Genomic DNA, 15,672 nt, shown 5'->3' on the forward strand with positions numbered 1-15,672 from the left:
TACAGTGATTAAAAATCCTCACTGCTATGACTTCAATGTCATAGGCCCATTTTCTGAGATGGAAATTAGCCTCTCTTCTTCCCCAGTTTGTATGTATTAGATTTTGAGCTTTGCTTATTCCTCCAGTGGTGACAATTTTCATTTTATGCACGTTTTTGTAAGTCAGATTGTCCTGCCTCCTCCCATTTGACTTTTTTTAAGTGAAGATACTATGTTCAGTCAGTATCATTATTGTTTCTGTATTACCTTCAACCTTAATCCTGTGCTTACTGTATAACTACTCTTCCTGTTTTCTTTGCTGACTTTTTATTTACATAGCTAAATAGTCTTTTGGTATTTGTTTCCATTTATTTAGCCAAGTCGGTTATCTTTCATTGTTTCCTGTGACTCTCATATTCCAGACCTTGTTTCCAGTAACTGGAATCTTAACTGGATTTTTGATTTGTCAGGGTCACATGAACCTGCTTCTGTTTGAGATTAAAAGCAAAACCAAAAAATGAACCTCAGGCTTTCCCAGATTGTCCTTTTAACTTGTAATACTTCTCTTATAGCAGTACTGGATTCTGGATTCTTACTGGTGTAGATCATGAACAGGTCTTCTTAGGTCATGGCTAAGAATGCAAGTCACATCACTCAACTTGTTCAATGGCAGTTGAAATGTGCATACTTATGTAAATATTCGAAATGAACAGGTGTATGCATCTCTGTAGAAGTCTCTTCAGAGTCAAATGATTTGCAGAACACTGGGAAATTTTTCATACCCATGTAAAATAAAAGACCTTTGAATTAATCACAAGACCTTCTAGTTGATGAAAGGGCAGGAAACATCTCACCTCTTGTCTTCAAAATGAGCCTCTCTTCACTGCTGTATTTATAGATTTTGCTCATTAGAAGAATATGTCTCTATCAAATGGCTTCTGTGAAGTAGCTCAGGTATTTAGTCTATAGAAGAACAGTGTAGTCTGCAATTTAAATTGCATTTTATTTTTGATACTTTCAGTTGTACTTAATTTATCATATAGCAGTTTGTGAAGGGAACTGTTATGTCAAACTATTAGTCATTGGTGTTGAAGAATTTGGAGTTTTCTCTTTTCTCTACACTTCAGTGCAATGTCTTATTGAAACAGTTCAGTGAGACCATGAAAACAGTTTCCAATTGCCAGGAAAACATTCTGATCTACAGGATTTTTTCTATTCTGCCATTAAACCTGTTCTTCTTAGTGCTTTGTAGATTAGTTAGCATAGTTAATTGACAGTTTCTAAATGTATTCTTCAATATATTGCTGATAGGTTTTCTCAAGAATATAATACTGACTTTTTTAAAATGTTGTGTGCGGTTTTACTAAATTAGTGGCTGTTGCATGTATAGTTTTATCAAGTCAAATCTTCTTTGAATGAGTGCCCTTAAAATTTACATTCATATCTTGTGTTTTGTAGTATTTAGTGTCTTCTCTGCCCACTGCTACTGTGTAATCTAGCTGAAACATCTAGGCAAAAGCTTCTCAATTCCTCTTTGCTAAGCTTGTGGAAAGAAGGTCTGTTTACATACAGACTTGCACTCAAAAGAATATTTTATGTTGTCACAAGTAAACTAAAGTAGGAAAAAATACTACTATAATGAACTACAGATTCAGATACTGTATTTCTCACTTCTCCCAGTCAGTAAGTTGATTAGTGTGTCAGTGTGAGAAAGATCATTTTTGTTATTACTAAAGAAAATTTAGTAATAATCTAAATTCCCTGTTTTAAAGAAAATAATATGGAAATTCAAAGAACAAGAACAAATGGGTCTGACAGATTGAACAAAGGAAAGTCAGCAAATGACAAAAGGATGTAAGCATCAAAGGTAGACAAGTTATTTAAGGAGCTATTATCACTTTAAAAAAACAATTTGAGTACAGAAATATTTAGGCTTTTCTTTTTTTAAGGTCTTAAGCCCTTAAACTGCTTTTTAGTGGAAATACTTTTAAAAACTTTAGCACAGTGTTTCATTAAATTCAGGTTTCCAAATTATGCTGAAATATGCAGACTTTCACGATGGAATAAAACATTATGGAGTATAGATTGGGATGACGTAAGTGAGGGAATTGAGTGAAATTTTTACAACTGAGTTTGCAGAATGAGAAGATGAAAGAAAGAAGATGAAATGAAAGAAGATTTGGTGATCTGTGAATGACAGGAAGAAAAGACTAAATAACTCTGTGATACTCATAATTTCTGTTTGCTGTTGTGTGTACTTTTACTTTTTTTCTAAAGCAGATGCCAAGAAGCAGACCCAGACAGCTGTGACAGGATTGAGCTTGTCCACTCAGCCCTTGGCTCGCCCCTTGCAGCCTTTGCAGCCTGTGCAGCCAAACCCTCTGCAGCAGACAGGTGTGCCAACAAGTGGACCTTCTCAGACCACCATACATGTATTACCTACAGGTAAATTCATTACACATAATTATGTGAATGTGATGATAGTTTGGGGTTTTTTTGTTTTAAACTCGACTCTTATGTGTTCACACTGTGGTAATTTTTCAGGTGAATATTCAGACTATTTGAGTCCTTTTTTAATCTTTCTAGCCAGTTTCCCATAACTTTTTTTTCTTTTTTTAACTAGGAAAGTGAAAGGGAAAGGTGGTTCAGTTGGTTTGTAAGGGAATGATTCAGGATCAGATGTATTCCATGGAGAGGAAAAAATCCTACTGGATGATCCAGAGTAGGATTTCTACTGAAACTCGGAACAAAAGGGAGACTAGTCAACAGGATAGCTGTGAAAGTTATTAACAAAACTGTTGTTTGCAAAGGTGAAGGAGAAGAAACCTGTAGCAGTTGCATTGTTTGAATAACAGAAGAAAAAGCATTAGCAACATCAGTCCAAGCTCTGTCCACCTGCACTTGGTAATTGATCCTTTTGACCATGGAATGGCAAGGCTGACATTGAAGTTCCACCCTTAGTTAAATGTTACTTTGTCTACAGTTCGATTTTTTTTTTTTTTTCTTTCCCCTAACATACAAAAGAAACATAAATATTTTTTTTTTTTTTCCGATGATTGTTGAAGATTAGCTGGCAGCAGAATTGTTTTGTTGCAGATCTGTTCTACAGACTTACACTTACTAGCTTGTATTTGGTGGTGGCTTTTATTTTCTCCGTAGCTATTCTGACAGTCAGGACATTTCTTTATTTATGTGGATAAGATTTAGTAATTGTAGAACATCTGGAGTTTTGGGGGCACTTGCAGTTCTTAACAATATATCTTTTTTCCTCCTCAAACTATTCTTTTGGGTATCATGTTTTTCTCTTTGTTTGGAATTTGTATATATGCTCACGTTGTTATTTTATATAAAAATTACTGTTTGCTTAGGCTGTTTTCTACTTTCATGCATTATCAAAAGCAGCTGTAATTTCATGGAGACAGTTTTTTATTTTGTGTGGCTCAGCTGAGTCAGTTTTCTAAAGGATGTATGCACTCTGAAATAGGGATATCTGTTCAGTGCCTTGGGATTCTGTCCTAGGTTGTGGTCTTTCTTTTGCAGCTCCGACAACAGTGAATGTAACGCATCGTCCAGTGACACAAGCTGCTGCCAGACTTCCTATACCAAGAGCCCCTGCTAACCATCAAGTGGTCTATACCACTCTTCCTGCACCACCAGCTCAGAATCCAGTAAGAGGAGCTGTCATGCCAAACCCGGGTTTAAGGCCAGTCAACCCACAGAGTGGAGGTAAGGAATTCTTTCTTCCATGCACTTTTTAGCACAGCACAGCTTGCCTGATGGATGTGTTTTTCTTACAATAGTACTCCAAATTTATAGAGATTAGGCTTTTTTCCAGTTTACGGACTTGAGAAAATCTCAAGCTATTAAGAAATCATTCCTCCTGCAGATATGTGGATGAGGAAAAATTGGAATGAAGTCATCTCAGGCACTGACTCTACCAGTTATGCATCTCTGGATGACATGCCCAGTACATTACAAGGTAGCAGAAGGTAATGTGATGAGCGCCAATATTTTGTAAAAGGGTAGTAAGAGACAGTTTTGTTATTAAGCAATAAGTTTAAAATATATATGTATGTAGTAAATCATGTTCAATTTCTTGTCTAAAAGCTCAGTTTATATCAGACATCCTAATGTAATTCTGTAACAATCTTTGATGTCCTGTGATTTGAAATAGCAACAAGTTTTCTTATTTTCCCTAAGCCTAGACAGACGAAATTTCTCACCAAATGCACCAGAAATTGATGTATGCTTGAGTCTCCTTGACTATAGATGCCGGCAAATTCATCTTGACTTTGCAAACATAAGTGGTATCTTCCTGCAGCAGCAAACTCATTTTTTGATATAAATAGTGTATGTCAACAGTAAAGACCTTAAAGTTGTACGGTAGTTTTTTTTTTTTTTTTCTTGACTGATGGATTTAAACTGCTTTTTTAGCTTCTCCTCCAACCCCACCCTTTATGTGCCATGATTATTTTTACATGATTAAGCATATGTTTCCCGGTATTGATGCTCTTGAATATGAGGCTGCATTTGTGACCTCCAGATGCTGTATTTTTTTAGACACAAGTCTGTATAAACTAGACTCAGAACACTGCAAGTTTGAACAATGTAAGACTGTACCTATGTAGGTATGTGCAAAAATAACCAATTCATTTTTCTGAAGTAATTTTTGGAAAACAGAATATCAGTGTATTTTTGTAGCAATTAAATTCTAAATATCTTAAATATCTTGTATTAAATTGTAGATATCTTCTATAATTTCTGAGTTCAACCGCATTGCTTTAGGCTGTGGAAGTATGGACTGTGCTAGCTAAACAGCTCACTGACTTGGTCAGCCAGTTCTTGATATATCTCTGGAACGTTGAGGTCTGAAGAAGTTACTGTTCTTTTCAGAATACTTGTTCATATTTCTTAAACTTCTAGTACTCATGTGCTGTATTCATTTGAGTCCAGGTTCTTTTAACCAGTATGTTTTGAGGGACATGCCTGCATCTTGTGTGTCTGCCCGCAAAAGGCAGTAAAAGACAAGGTAACCTCAGCCCATACTTGAGTTTTCTTCTTCATTACCATTTGGCTGCAAGTCAGACACGTATGATCTACCTATTATTTTGCAAACAGTCATGAGTACTTAGCAATCTAGGCACTTGGGTTAGTTTTTTTTAATAGCATTTTCTTCTTATGTACCAAAATATCAGCCTGTTTTTGTCAGTATCTGCCAGTTCTTAGACCAGTCATTCTAACTAAATACACATACACATCACCAGTGTTAGTATCTATAGAATACCTTTTAGTGTTAGATATGGAAGATATTTAGTGTGTTGTTGAAGAATACATAACAGATAACAAGCTATTTTTAAGCCTTTTTTTAGGAGAATTCAGGGAATTTTGTTAGAAGATGCTTCTCTGGAGGAAGTCAGTATATTCTTTTCCAGTCACACCAATTTCTAGAACAGAAGTTCAGAAAGAGCTGCCACTGTCCCTTCTTCAACATGGCCGATGCTGTGTTCTCAGGGGGGAATATTTCCTGTTACCAGAATAAGGTGCTTCTAGGTAGCCTATTAGGATTAATAGGAGAGTAAAAAGGACTTGCTTTTTGTTCTCTTCCACGGTCAGCTATCACATAAATTTGTCTGAATGTGGAAGACTGTCTTGTTCATGGGATGCCTCTTCGTACGCATCCACCTTTCTGTAGGCCATCAGCAGGCATGTTTCTTTTACTTCATGCAGAGGTGATGGAACTCTCTCTGGGGTGTCAGATTAGTTGACATCATCTGAATGTGACTTTGGACATCTTCAGAATCACACTATCATTTCAACTGATAGATAAGCTTCTGAAAGTTCATGAAGCATTTTAATTTTTTGCCATTTAAACCTGACCTTGTTGAGAAATATCTCAACCATTTTTTGGTTGAGGAGACCTCTAACAGTTTGGGGTTTTGTTTTGTTTTTTACGCGAGAGTTTTCAGGAGGCTTTATTTATCTATCTATCTATCTATCTATCTATCTATTTATTTATTTTACTATGAATTCACTGGAGTTAGGGACTATTAATTAAGGTTTGTGAAGTTAGTGAAGTTTGATAGTTCCCATCATTATGAACAGGACAGTAGATCTAGTTTTTAGGAGGTGAAAAACACATGCCCCTTTTAGAAAAGCTACATACCTTTGGAATTCTTTACCCTACACAAGATGATGCAAAAACTGCATATTTACCAGAATATGCTGAAAGATTTTCCCCTTCCCAAGAACTGGTTAGTAGAGAACTCTGTTCTCAGCTGAACTCATCCAGCAACAGACCTCTGTGCAATGTGCTTCTGACCTGATGGTCCAGTGATACAATGAATGTTTATCCTTCAATTATCTGATCACAGAAATCCTCAGGAATTGAGACAGGTTTCAGACAAGATTATATTAACTCCAGCGTGATGTGGGAAATGATTTTCACTGGAAATATTCAAGACTCTGCTTGAAAGGGCTCTGAATAATCTAATCTAATAATAATCTAATCTCTGAATAATCTAATCTAATAATCTGAGACCTTTCTTTCAACAGAAGGTTGGAACAGATGATCTTCAGAGGTCACTTCAAACCTAGACTTTTCTGTGATTCTGTTAGAGACAGTTCTGGTATTCTGACTTGAAAAGTATGTCTGTCTAGTACTATTAGCACTACAGTACTGTTGTCTGACAAGCCTGATAGATGCAAGAAACTGACAGTTCCTCCATAGCATTGTGTATTCCCCGTACCTCAGGACGAAGAACTGGATGGTTACCCAGAGTAGATAAAAGACCAGTTTAGTTGCAATACAGGTTATTTCAAGGCTTCACATTTGGGTATCAGACAAAGAGGATTCAGTTATTGTTGAGAAATCTGTTCCTTGATCCCTTTTAGCAGCCATTACAAGTTTTCACCTTCCAGTCCATTCTATGTTTTCACCGTCTTTGTTACACAGCTTTCAGAAGTGCCTTGTGTAGGTAAATAAATTGAGTACAGAGTCTCCACTCCTTTGTATCTCAGCTTTGTATTGAAGGTCTTGGTAAATCTGACCTTTATGCTGCTGATGATCTGTATTGATTTGTATTATTCTTGGAACAGTCATTTTAATGTCAGCAACAGGTGCTTAAGGAGTAAGATCTTAATGCTTTGTCTTTGAAAGATTAACTTTAAGACCTCATCCAAAGTATTTTGCAAACTGTAGTTTTGTACTTCTGTCTCAACCAAGTAGTATATCTGCCTGCTCTTTGCAAAGATACATTCAGAGAGAAATAATGCTAAATTTGTACATTACATGTTCTTAAGGCATTTCTCTCTGTTTCTCCTCAAATTATTGTAATTTCCTGAGATAGGATTGTAGTCAAGCTAAAGCAGCTTATCTGGTTTGGTTTTTTCATAGATATGAACTAACCAGTTTAGATGACTGTTTATCCTACAGGAGTTTGTGCAGCTTCAGTAGCTTCTTAGATAAATATGTCAAAAGGAAAAGAATGTAAAATGGCTAGCTGGAGTTCAGCACTTTCATTTAACTACTCTTACTCAATAATAAAAGGATTAAGATTTGACACTTCATTTGACCTCACTGCCTCAGAGTCACAGTTCACAGACTTCTAACACCCATCACCTGTGATCATACCTTGATGACTATTTATAGACAGAAGAAATTATTTTACAGTAGCTGTGTGAAATCTGTCCTTCCGTGAGCTACTCTTTTTCTATTCTGGAATATTAGAACACTTGGATCTCATATACCTGTGGAACTTGGGAGTGGTGAAGGTTACTGCAGATCTTTTATTTTTGGATAGAAATACAGGAAATTCTGGATATTGCCTTCAAGGCAATATAAGCTTCTGATTTATTCCTGCCAGTCAGGTCAGTTTGCTGTGGGTTTGAGTGAAATAGTATCTTCTTGTGAGTTCACATCCATAGTGGTCTCCCTTCTGAGAGGGAGACAAACTTCGACAATGACTTGATCTTTCATTTTCTATGCTTTTCACAGTGCAGCCTTTTGACAGTTGGACACTGAGCGGATATTATTTTGCTGCAGTGGCATTTATCTTTTTCTTTCTGAATCCCAAAGTGATTTAACTTTTTATTTTCATACTCAAAATCCTTGAATCTCACCCGGTCCCTCCACCCGTTTCTTTCTTGTGCTACCAATGATTAAAGCTTCGCTCTGTCCCCTTGCAGACATAAACACTTGTTTACTTTCACTCTTACAGCTTCAGGGAAGGGGGAGATGGTTTTGTTTTGGTATACTATTTCGTCTGTCTGCTTGTGGGCTGTTTGAGGAGGGAGCATCATTTTCAAATTTGGTGTCATCCAGCTGAACCAAGGAGTTGGTCTTCCAGTGTTCTGTCCAGCTGAGTTTAAGCATTGAATATTCAGAGTATTCACTGTGTTCCTTTATAGGTATGACAGTACGAATGCCTCAAACAACTGCATATGTTGTGAACAATGGACTGACTCTCGGATCTGGAGCACCTCAGCTCACAGTGCATCATCGACCACCACAAGTGCATGCTGTGAGTATAGTAATTTTGAATTTATTTACTGCAATTTACAGGCGTGATTGCACTAGTGTCTCAGATGACTTCTTAGCGTGAATTGCAGAATAGTGAGATGCCTTGTAGACAGATCAGCTCTCCAGCTGATTTGCATATGTAGCACCACACTGTTACCTACAGCAATTTATGACAAGAACAGTGGAGGTGTGTGATCAGTTAGCTCACACCAGAGTTCCACAGATCACTTGTAGCGCATCTTGAATAATGGTGCGTGAACTGTCTGCAGGTGACTTGTGGAGTCAAGGCTACAGAAGAACTAACGCAAAAAGTTTCATCATGGATTGAAGAATATAATTTGTGAGTTTGGCTGCAAATGGGATGACCAATTTCTCAGCACAGCTCTATGCAAATTTTAAGTGGGAGCCCAAGTTACAGACAACAACCTCAAGGTTGCTAACTCTGAAATTTTAGATTTTTTTTAATACTATTTGGGGTGATTCCTTCTGCCCTACCTCAAACCCTTTTAGTAACTATTCCAGAATTGACTTTGACTCAGTAAACTAGATCATATTACTGATTTAGACCTACTGCCCTAAAGCCACTGCTGTGTTATACCAAAGTATGTCTATTCTACTGGATTTGTTATGGTTTTGTTGTTGAGACTGAACCAAATACATTTCTTGTTTACTTGTTGTTGGGTGATCGCATTATTTCTGCTCTCCTGAAATGGTACATGTATTACTAACAAGGTTGCTCACCATTCTTTGAATCTAGACACCATTCAACTTCATGCACTCCCTGGTGATAAATAATGAAAAGAAATCCTGCAAGTTCTACACAGAAAACTCGGAGGGCACAAAAACTACCCCAGGTTCCACCCTGAAAGGCCCCTGGCCTGAAGAACAACAAAATTTCATACTCATTCTAACCCCATTTCTAAATTCATCTTAACTAATGTAAGTGATAGCTAGGAATGTTTGTGATCTAAAAATTTTCAGTGGAAAGCCACATTTCTGCCCTTAGTTGAAAACTTCTTGGAAACTGAGGCTGAGGTTTTGTGATCAGTTAAGGTGAACAACATTCATGTGGTACAATAGCCCATTCCCTTTCTCGTGACTGAGAACCAGCCTATCAAAAGAGATAATAAGTTGTCAGCCCAATCCACTACCTGTGGTGTTTGGGGTAGTGTGGGGACAGCAGCTTGAACATAAATTAGCTCAAACTTATTGTGAACCTGTGTGCTCAGTCTTGGTAAAAGGCACAGTGTTCACAGTCCATCACCTCTTGGATGGGGAAGTAAAGAAGATATAGGGAAAATAACTGTGACAATGATCTTCTGTACGGCTAATGATTTAAATGTGAATAATAAGAACTTCTGGCATCCTTGGTCCCACCCCTTCTCACCCTTTGCCGCTGCTCTCTTCTACCTCCACACACAGGACTTTGAGTTGCAGTGGTTGGGTGATTGCAGGCTGATTTGTTTCCATTTGCCTCAGGAATGATGAAGTAGAGCCTCCTGCCACTGCTATAGACTCTGACCTTTACCTTATTGCTGTTACATTGCTTAGGAGCCACCACGCCCTGTACATCCTGCCCCACTCCCAGAAGCACCACAGCCACCACGCCTGCCCCCCGAAGCTGCCAGCACTTCCCTGCCTCAAAAGCCACAACTGAAGCTGGCCCGGGTACAGAGCCAGAATGGTATTGTGCTGTCATGGAGTGTCATGGAAGTGGACCGAAGTTGTGCCAGTGTGGACAGTTATCATCTCTACGCCTACCACGAGGACCCAAGTGCCACTATGCCCTCCCAGTGGAAGAAGATAGGGGAAGTGAAGGCCCTCCCACTACCTATGGCATGCACTCTTACTCAGTTTGTGTCTGGCAGCAAATACTACTTTGCAGTCCGGGCTAAGGACATCTATGGACGTTTTGGACCCTTCTGTGACCCCCAGTCCACAGATGTGATCTCTTCCCAGAGCAGTTAGAGATCTTTGGAGCCTTTAAATGTGTCCCACTACCAAGAATCACCCCAGTTTGGGGGGTTTGATCCGATGCATGAAATTCACTGTTAAATCCACTTACTGCAGGATTACTTTAAACAGCTGTGTGATACACTACATGCATTGAGAACCAAAAGAAAAATAAAGTCTCACCTGTGGCAAGAGAACCTGTTTTCCTGGATAGCTCAAGTCATGGGCTGTTTGAAAATTTCATATTCCCTTCCATGACAGCTGTCCCACCTAGATACCTACCTACCCTTTATCCAAGGGCACCCTGGACATCTGGGATTCTGCTTCAGAGTGGGAACAAAATAAATTGCACAGTTTGTCTGAAGCAAAACATACACATCCGTCATATCTACAAAGGCGCTAACATGAGGGCAAGAACAGATTTGCCTCTTGCACCCCACCGCTCTGTGAGCAGGCTATGATGTGAAAGGCAATTCAGGGTCTCGCTTCTGTACTGGAAGATTGAGTGGTCTGATCTCATTTTACAAACTGTCATCAGTTCTCTGAGGGGAGAGAAGGGAATTTGAGTCTGGCCAAGGCAGGAATATGTGTGTAAATTCGGAGGTGGTGCAAAATGAATAAATAAATAAATAAATAAATAAACACTACCTCCTACCTCTTCCAGATAAGAACCTTCCTCTATTTTCACCATCTTCCCCCACAAGTATTGGGAGCATTCCCAGGTCAGATCTGAAACTGGATTGTAGGGACTGCATTCACATCTTTTAGCTCAGATAATTTCTCTGCCCTTCCCCTTATACATCCAGCCCTATTTTTTAGATTTATTTTGTGCCTTAAAGAGTAATTTCAGAAATAAATGTAGCCAGATATATTGTGGTGTTCTTTTATTTGTTTGGAGTTATTTTTCCTTTTACCCCTGTTGCCTTTCATAACTGCTTCTCATTTTCCTGGTCCGCGGTAATTAGGTATTTCTGTAAAGCCCAGGAAGTGTAACATCTCCTGATGCTGGATTTATCTTCATCTGTAGTATAACTCAACCCTCTCCCCACTGTAATTCTTGGGTAGTTGTTTTTGTCCTGTGAAGAATATTAGAGTATACAATCAGTATTTTCCACCAGAGCCTTTCCCTGTTCTTTTGGGAAGGTTGTATGCTGCAGTTCAGCCAAAGAAGAAACCTCTGTGGTGTGGCACCATGAAAGCTTCTACCTGTTTGCATGCAGTTTGGATTTTGAGTTAGTACGAAGAGGTATGAAGTTGGCTTCCCAGTCCTCTTTCTGTCCCAGTCACCTGTCTGCCTCTGCAGAAAGCTAACACACCCAAAGCAGTTTTGAAACTATATTTTAGACACTGGCCCAAAAGTTGTGAGCAACTGCAAATGTTAATRGAAGCTTTCATGATGCTTCTGAGCTGAGAAAAAAAAAATCAATGCATCTGCCCCACTGTCCTGTTGTTATGTTACAGTTTGGTTATGCAAAAAGCAAGTTTAGCACCCTTGGACAAGAAAGGATCTGAAAGATTTTTGTTTTGGCACTTCTTAGAACAAAGACAGTTGTGTCATTCCTGCCCAACAGAACCAAACAATGGATTTAGAAGGGAAAAGAGCCCTTTTTTTTTTTTTAATCTGTTTCACCGTGTGGCAAAGCTGTAGAAAATAGAGAGAGAGAGAGAAATTTTTTTTTTTCAATTCTAGTGCTCTCTTTCCTAAAACCAAGAGGTTTTCATATATAAAGCAAGGTTGAAAAAGGGCAGGAAAAAATAAACCCCAGAACATGGCTGGTGAAATACACTCTGAGATCATGGGTTCTTAGTTGTGTTCCCTTCAAGAACTTTATCACTGAAAGAGTGTGTGTTGTAGACTTTTGTCCATACTATTTCACTGCACTCCTTCGTGTAGCTAGGATTTTCACTTCTGTCAGGTGAGTAACAAATATTCTCTATATGGAAGCGTGCATTTAAACTATAGCAGTTTTAGTGATTTGAGTGAACAAAAATTTTGTCTGAATCCAAGTATCATGAGAGAAGGTTCACACTGAATCTCAAGTCTGAACAATGCGTAACCCCTCCTTTGAATAACAATTGTCCCTGTATTACTGGTGCCAATAATCAATAATGCCTTGAATTTTTCTATGTTTAACTGAATGTTTTGTCTGCCTCTTTCAAGGAACAAAAATCACTTAGTAATGTGTTTAGCCTACTTACGGAAAGTTGGAGCCTTATACAGCCAGTTCTGTAGTAGAGGCTTAGAGCAGTTTTTTCCAGTTGACGGCTGTTCAGTCCTCCTCGGGCAATTTTTAATGTGTTTTTGAGGTGGTACCAAAGGGCCTTTGAGAGGCCATATCAGTACAATGAGGTTTTATAGTTTGAAAGCTAAAATAAATATTAGAAAACAACCTAGAACTTATGCTGCTTATTTAATTGTGATTCCAACACAAAATACACATGAACTTATCTAAAGTTTGTGCTTGCTTTTTAGGTCATGGTTGTTATTAGCTTTGTCTTGCTGGGGGGGGGGAGGAGGGAAGGAAGGATGGGGTTTTATGTTAGAATTCTTTTTTTTTTTCTTTCAGTGGAGGTATTGTTTATTAGGGGAGGTCTGGTTTGTATTTGGAGGTTTTGTAGGCTGTGTCTTTAGAGAAAGAAAACTCTCCTTTATTTATTAACAAAGGATGTAGTTCTCAACTGAACTGTCTGTAAAACCTGACTTGTTTAATAGATCTGTTTCCACTATATATGGCAGAGTGCAGTTGATTTGCGTGAATAGACTAAATAAGCTAGCTACCATCTGCTGTCTGAAGCCATCAAAACTATAAGGACAAAAGCTGAATTTTCTTCTGTTTCATCCTTGCAGAGCTGTTAATATCCAATTTCAGGACCTTAAGCAAGTGCTGGTGGCAGAGTACATGATAAACTGTAGCTTGACTTTCAGGTGCCCATCTCAGTTTGGAGACCTTCCAGGTAGTGGGTCCTCAGACCACTGATGCACTGAAAACCTCACTGCCATATTTGTAAAATCATTTTCATGGTGTAACAGATCTCTACAAAGAATATTTACTCCTTATGTTAACCAGCTGGCATGTTGCTGAACTCCTTAGCTGGAATGACACTTTTCCCTGTGTTGTGGGGTTGGGGGCTTGGGGATTGGTTTTGTTTTTAACATCCTTTACCTCTTAGAAATGCTAAAAACTATTTAGGAACTAAATTTCTGCTAGTAACAAACATTCATAACTGTTTTCATTTAATAGATTTTATTTGAGAATATTACCAGAACATCCTGGAATGCTCAGTACAGGACTGTTAACACTGTGTGCTTCTAGATTGGGCTCTTCGTGAAAGTTTGCTGCTGGAGGCTTCCAATAATGCTGTTTTGAAATATGCTAAAAATCTCTACATGACTTTAAGTGGCAGGGCTGGTTTTAGTCTCAACTCTGCACTTCATGCAAGTATTTTCCATCTTGTTTTCAGTACATCGTATAAAGCTGTTCCTTGCTTAGAGTTTTGCTATTACCACTGGATACATGACATATTAGCAGTACAGAATTGAAGCTAGTTCTCCGTGCTTTAGAAGATACAGGGCTGATTCTACAGCTGTATTTTCCATCCTCATTTACCTTCTAGTTTGTCTAGGGTTTGTTTTGTTTTCTTTGTGTAGTATGTGGGGATCTGGATGTTCTGGTTAAAAGCAATTTTAGTTCAGTTTCTGGTTGGAGAGGAGCCCTACTGTGGAGTGCTGATAGCAAAATGCTATTCACTTCCACTGAGTTTGTCCTAATTACAGCTTCACTGACCTCCTTTATTTCAGTGTCTAAAAAAGCTTTATCGGATATTTTATTCAGATAATTCCTCCCCGGGAAGGGAGGGTAGACTGTAGGTATGGTGTATGTTTACTGCATCTACAGTGGCAGCCTAAAGAAACATGAGGGTGCAAAGACTGTTTCCCCTCAGCTTGTATTTATTTCCATGCTTCAACCAGCTTCCTAAGGAGCAGCAATTGATGTTGGAATTTCTGCTCCAAATTACTTATGCTGCCATTTGCTGCATTAGATCACTGAGCACAAGCACCGAGGTACTCATCCACCTGGCCTGAGGTTTTTAGCACAAAGCTGGCAAAGCCCGTGGTGTCTTCCCTGTGAATATAAGGGGTCTTATCCTGCTTCCTTTGAAAACATTGGCAAAACCCTTGGTGCCTTCAGCGGGAGCAAGATTTGGCCTGATAGCAGGGTCTGAGCGCTGTTTTGTACTGTAAGGAAAATAGTCACTTACCCCTTCCTTTATGCTGTTTGTCTTAAGTGTCCAATTACCTAGAATCCATATTATATGTAGGGACAGGTCAAATCTGTTCTTGTTCCCCAAACAGCCATTCCCCAGTATTAGAGTATTGCAAATACTGTACAAAATCAAGCTGTGATTCTGCCTTCTTATAAACTCATTAGTATTTTCATTTAGTCAAATATCTATCCAGATTTTTTAAATAAAAGCTTGATATATTAAATATATATTTTTTTAATTTGTTGTTTTGGGTAGGGGTGGGCATTGTATGAAAATACTGGAGGGAGAGGAGTTCAAATGACACTGTTACCTGAGCCAGCCCTGCCATCAAAATCTATATTTCCCTTCCAAAGAGCTTCTGAGGGGGGAGTGAAAAATTAAGGATAATCAAGAGAATGTGAATGAATGGATTTTTCTTTTCATCCCTTCTAAGTACCCTTTAAAATGCATTTTCTCATTGTCATTGTGCAGGCTGAGCTTTTTTTTTTCTATTTATATATATATATATATATATATATATATACACACACACGTGTGTGTATATATAATTTGAAGTGCTGTCTTAATTTAATGGGGTATAGCTGTAAATAAGGTAACTGAATGGTAGTGTTTGGGGATTTCTGTTTGGCTTTAGTAATTTATTAGCCATTAAAAGATTCAAATGTGCAAAATCCTTTATAGGAGACTGATGGTCTGAATTTTTTTTTTTCTTTTGCAGCTGGACTTGTAAATACAAATAATATAGGACTGATTTTATGTCCAGTTTAAACTGGGCAGTTGCAAGCTTTCCCCATTTTTGTATGTACTGTAGATTAGTGTGTGTACATGTTAACTGTAGTGGGGTATTGTCTGACAAGCCTGAAATTTATACTTTGAAATAAACTACTGGGTTTTTAACATTTTGAGTCATCTGTGCTTAGTTCCAGTCATCTCTTTCAAAAAGAGCAAAGTGTGTG

At 38.2% G+C, this 15,672-nt stretch overlaps 1 protein-coding gene across 9 annotated transcripts in view; it reads left to right on the forward strand.

Annotated features, from left to right (window-relative positions):
- The window catches only part of ATF7IP (activating transcription factor 7 interacting protein), a 114,987-nt gene extending 102,145 nt beyond the window's left edge, over nt 1-12,842 (forward strand). Inside the window, exons 11-15 of one of the 9 annotated variants that reach the window (XM_026069122.1) lie at nt 2,257-2,424; nt 3,520-3,705; nt 8,386-8,498; nt 9,255-9,436; nt 10,049-10,136. In XM_026069122.1, coding sequence (XP_025924907.1) covers nt 2,257-2,424; nt 3,520-3,705; nt 8,386-8,498; nt 9,255-9,431 — 644 coding nt within the window. In that variant the 3' untranslated portion in view covers nt 9,432-9,436; nt 10,049-10,136. The other 8 variants (XM_026069124.1, XM_026069123.1, XM_026069126.1 and 5 more) reach the window with 8 other exon arrangements.
- Nucleotides 12,843-15,672: the final 2,830 nt, after the last annotated feature.

Source organism: Apteryx rowi, unplaced genomic scaffold, assembly GCF_003343035.1.
Source record: "Apteryx rowi isolate R43461 unplaced genomic scaffold, aptRow1 scaffold_287, whole genome shotgun sequence".
NCBI lineage: Eukaryota > Metazoa > Chordata > Aves > Apterygiformes > Apterygidae > Apteryx > Apteryx rowi.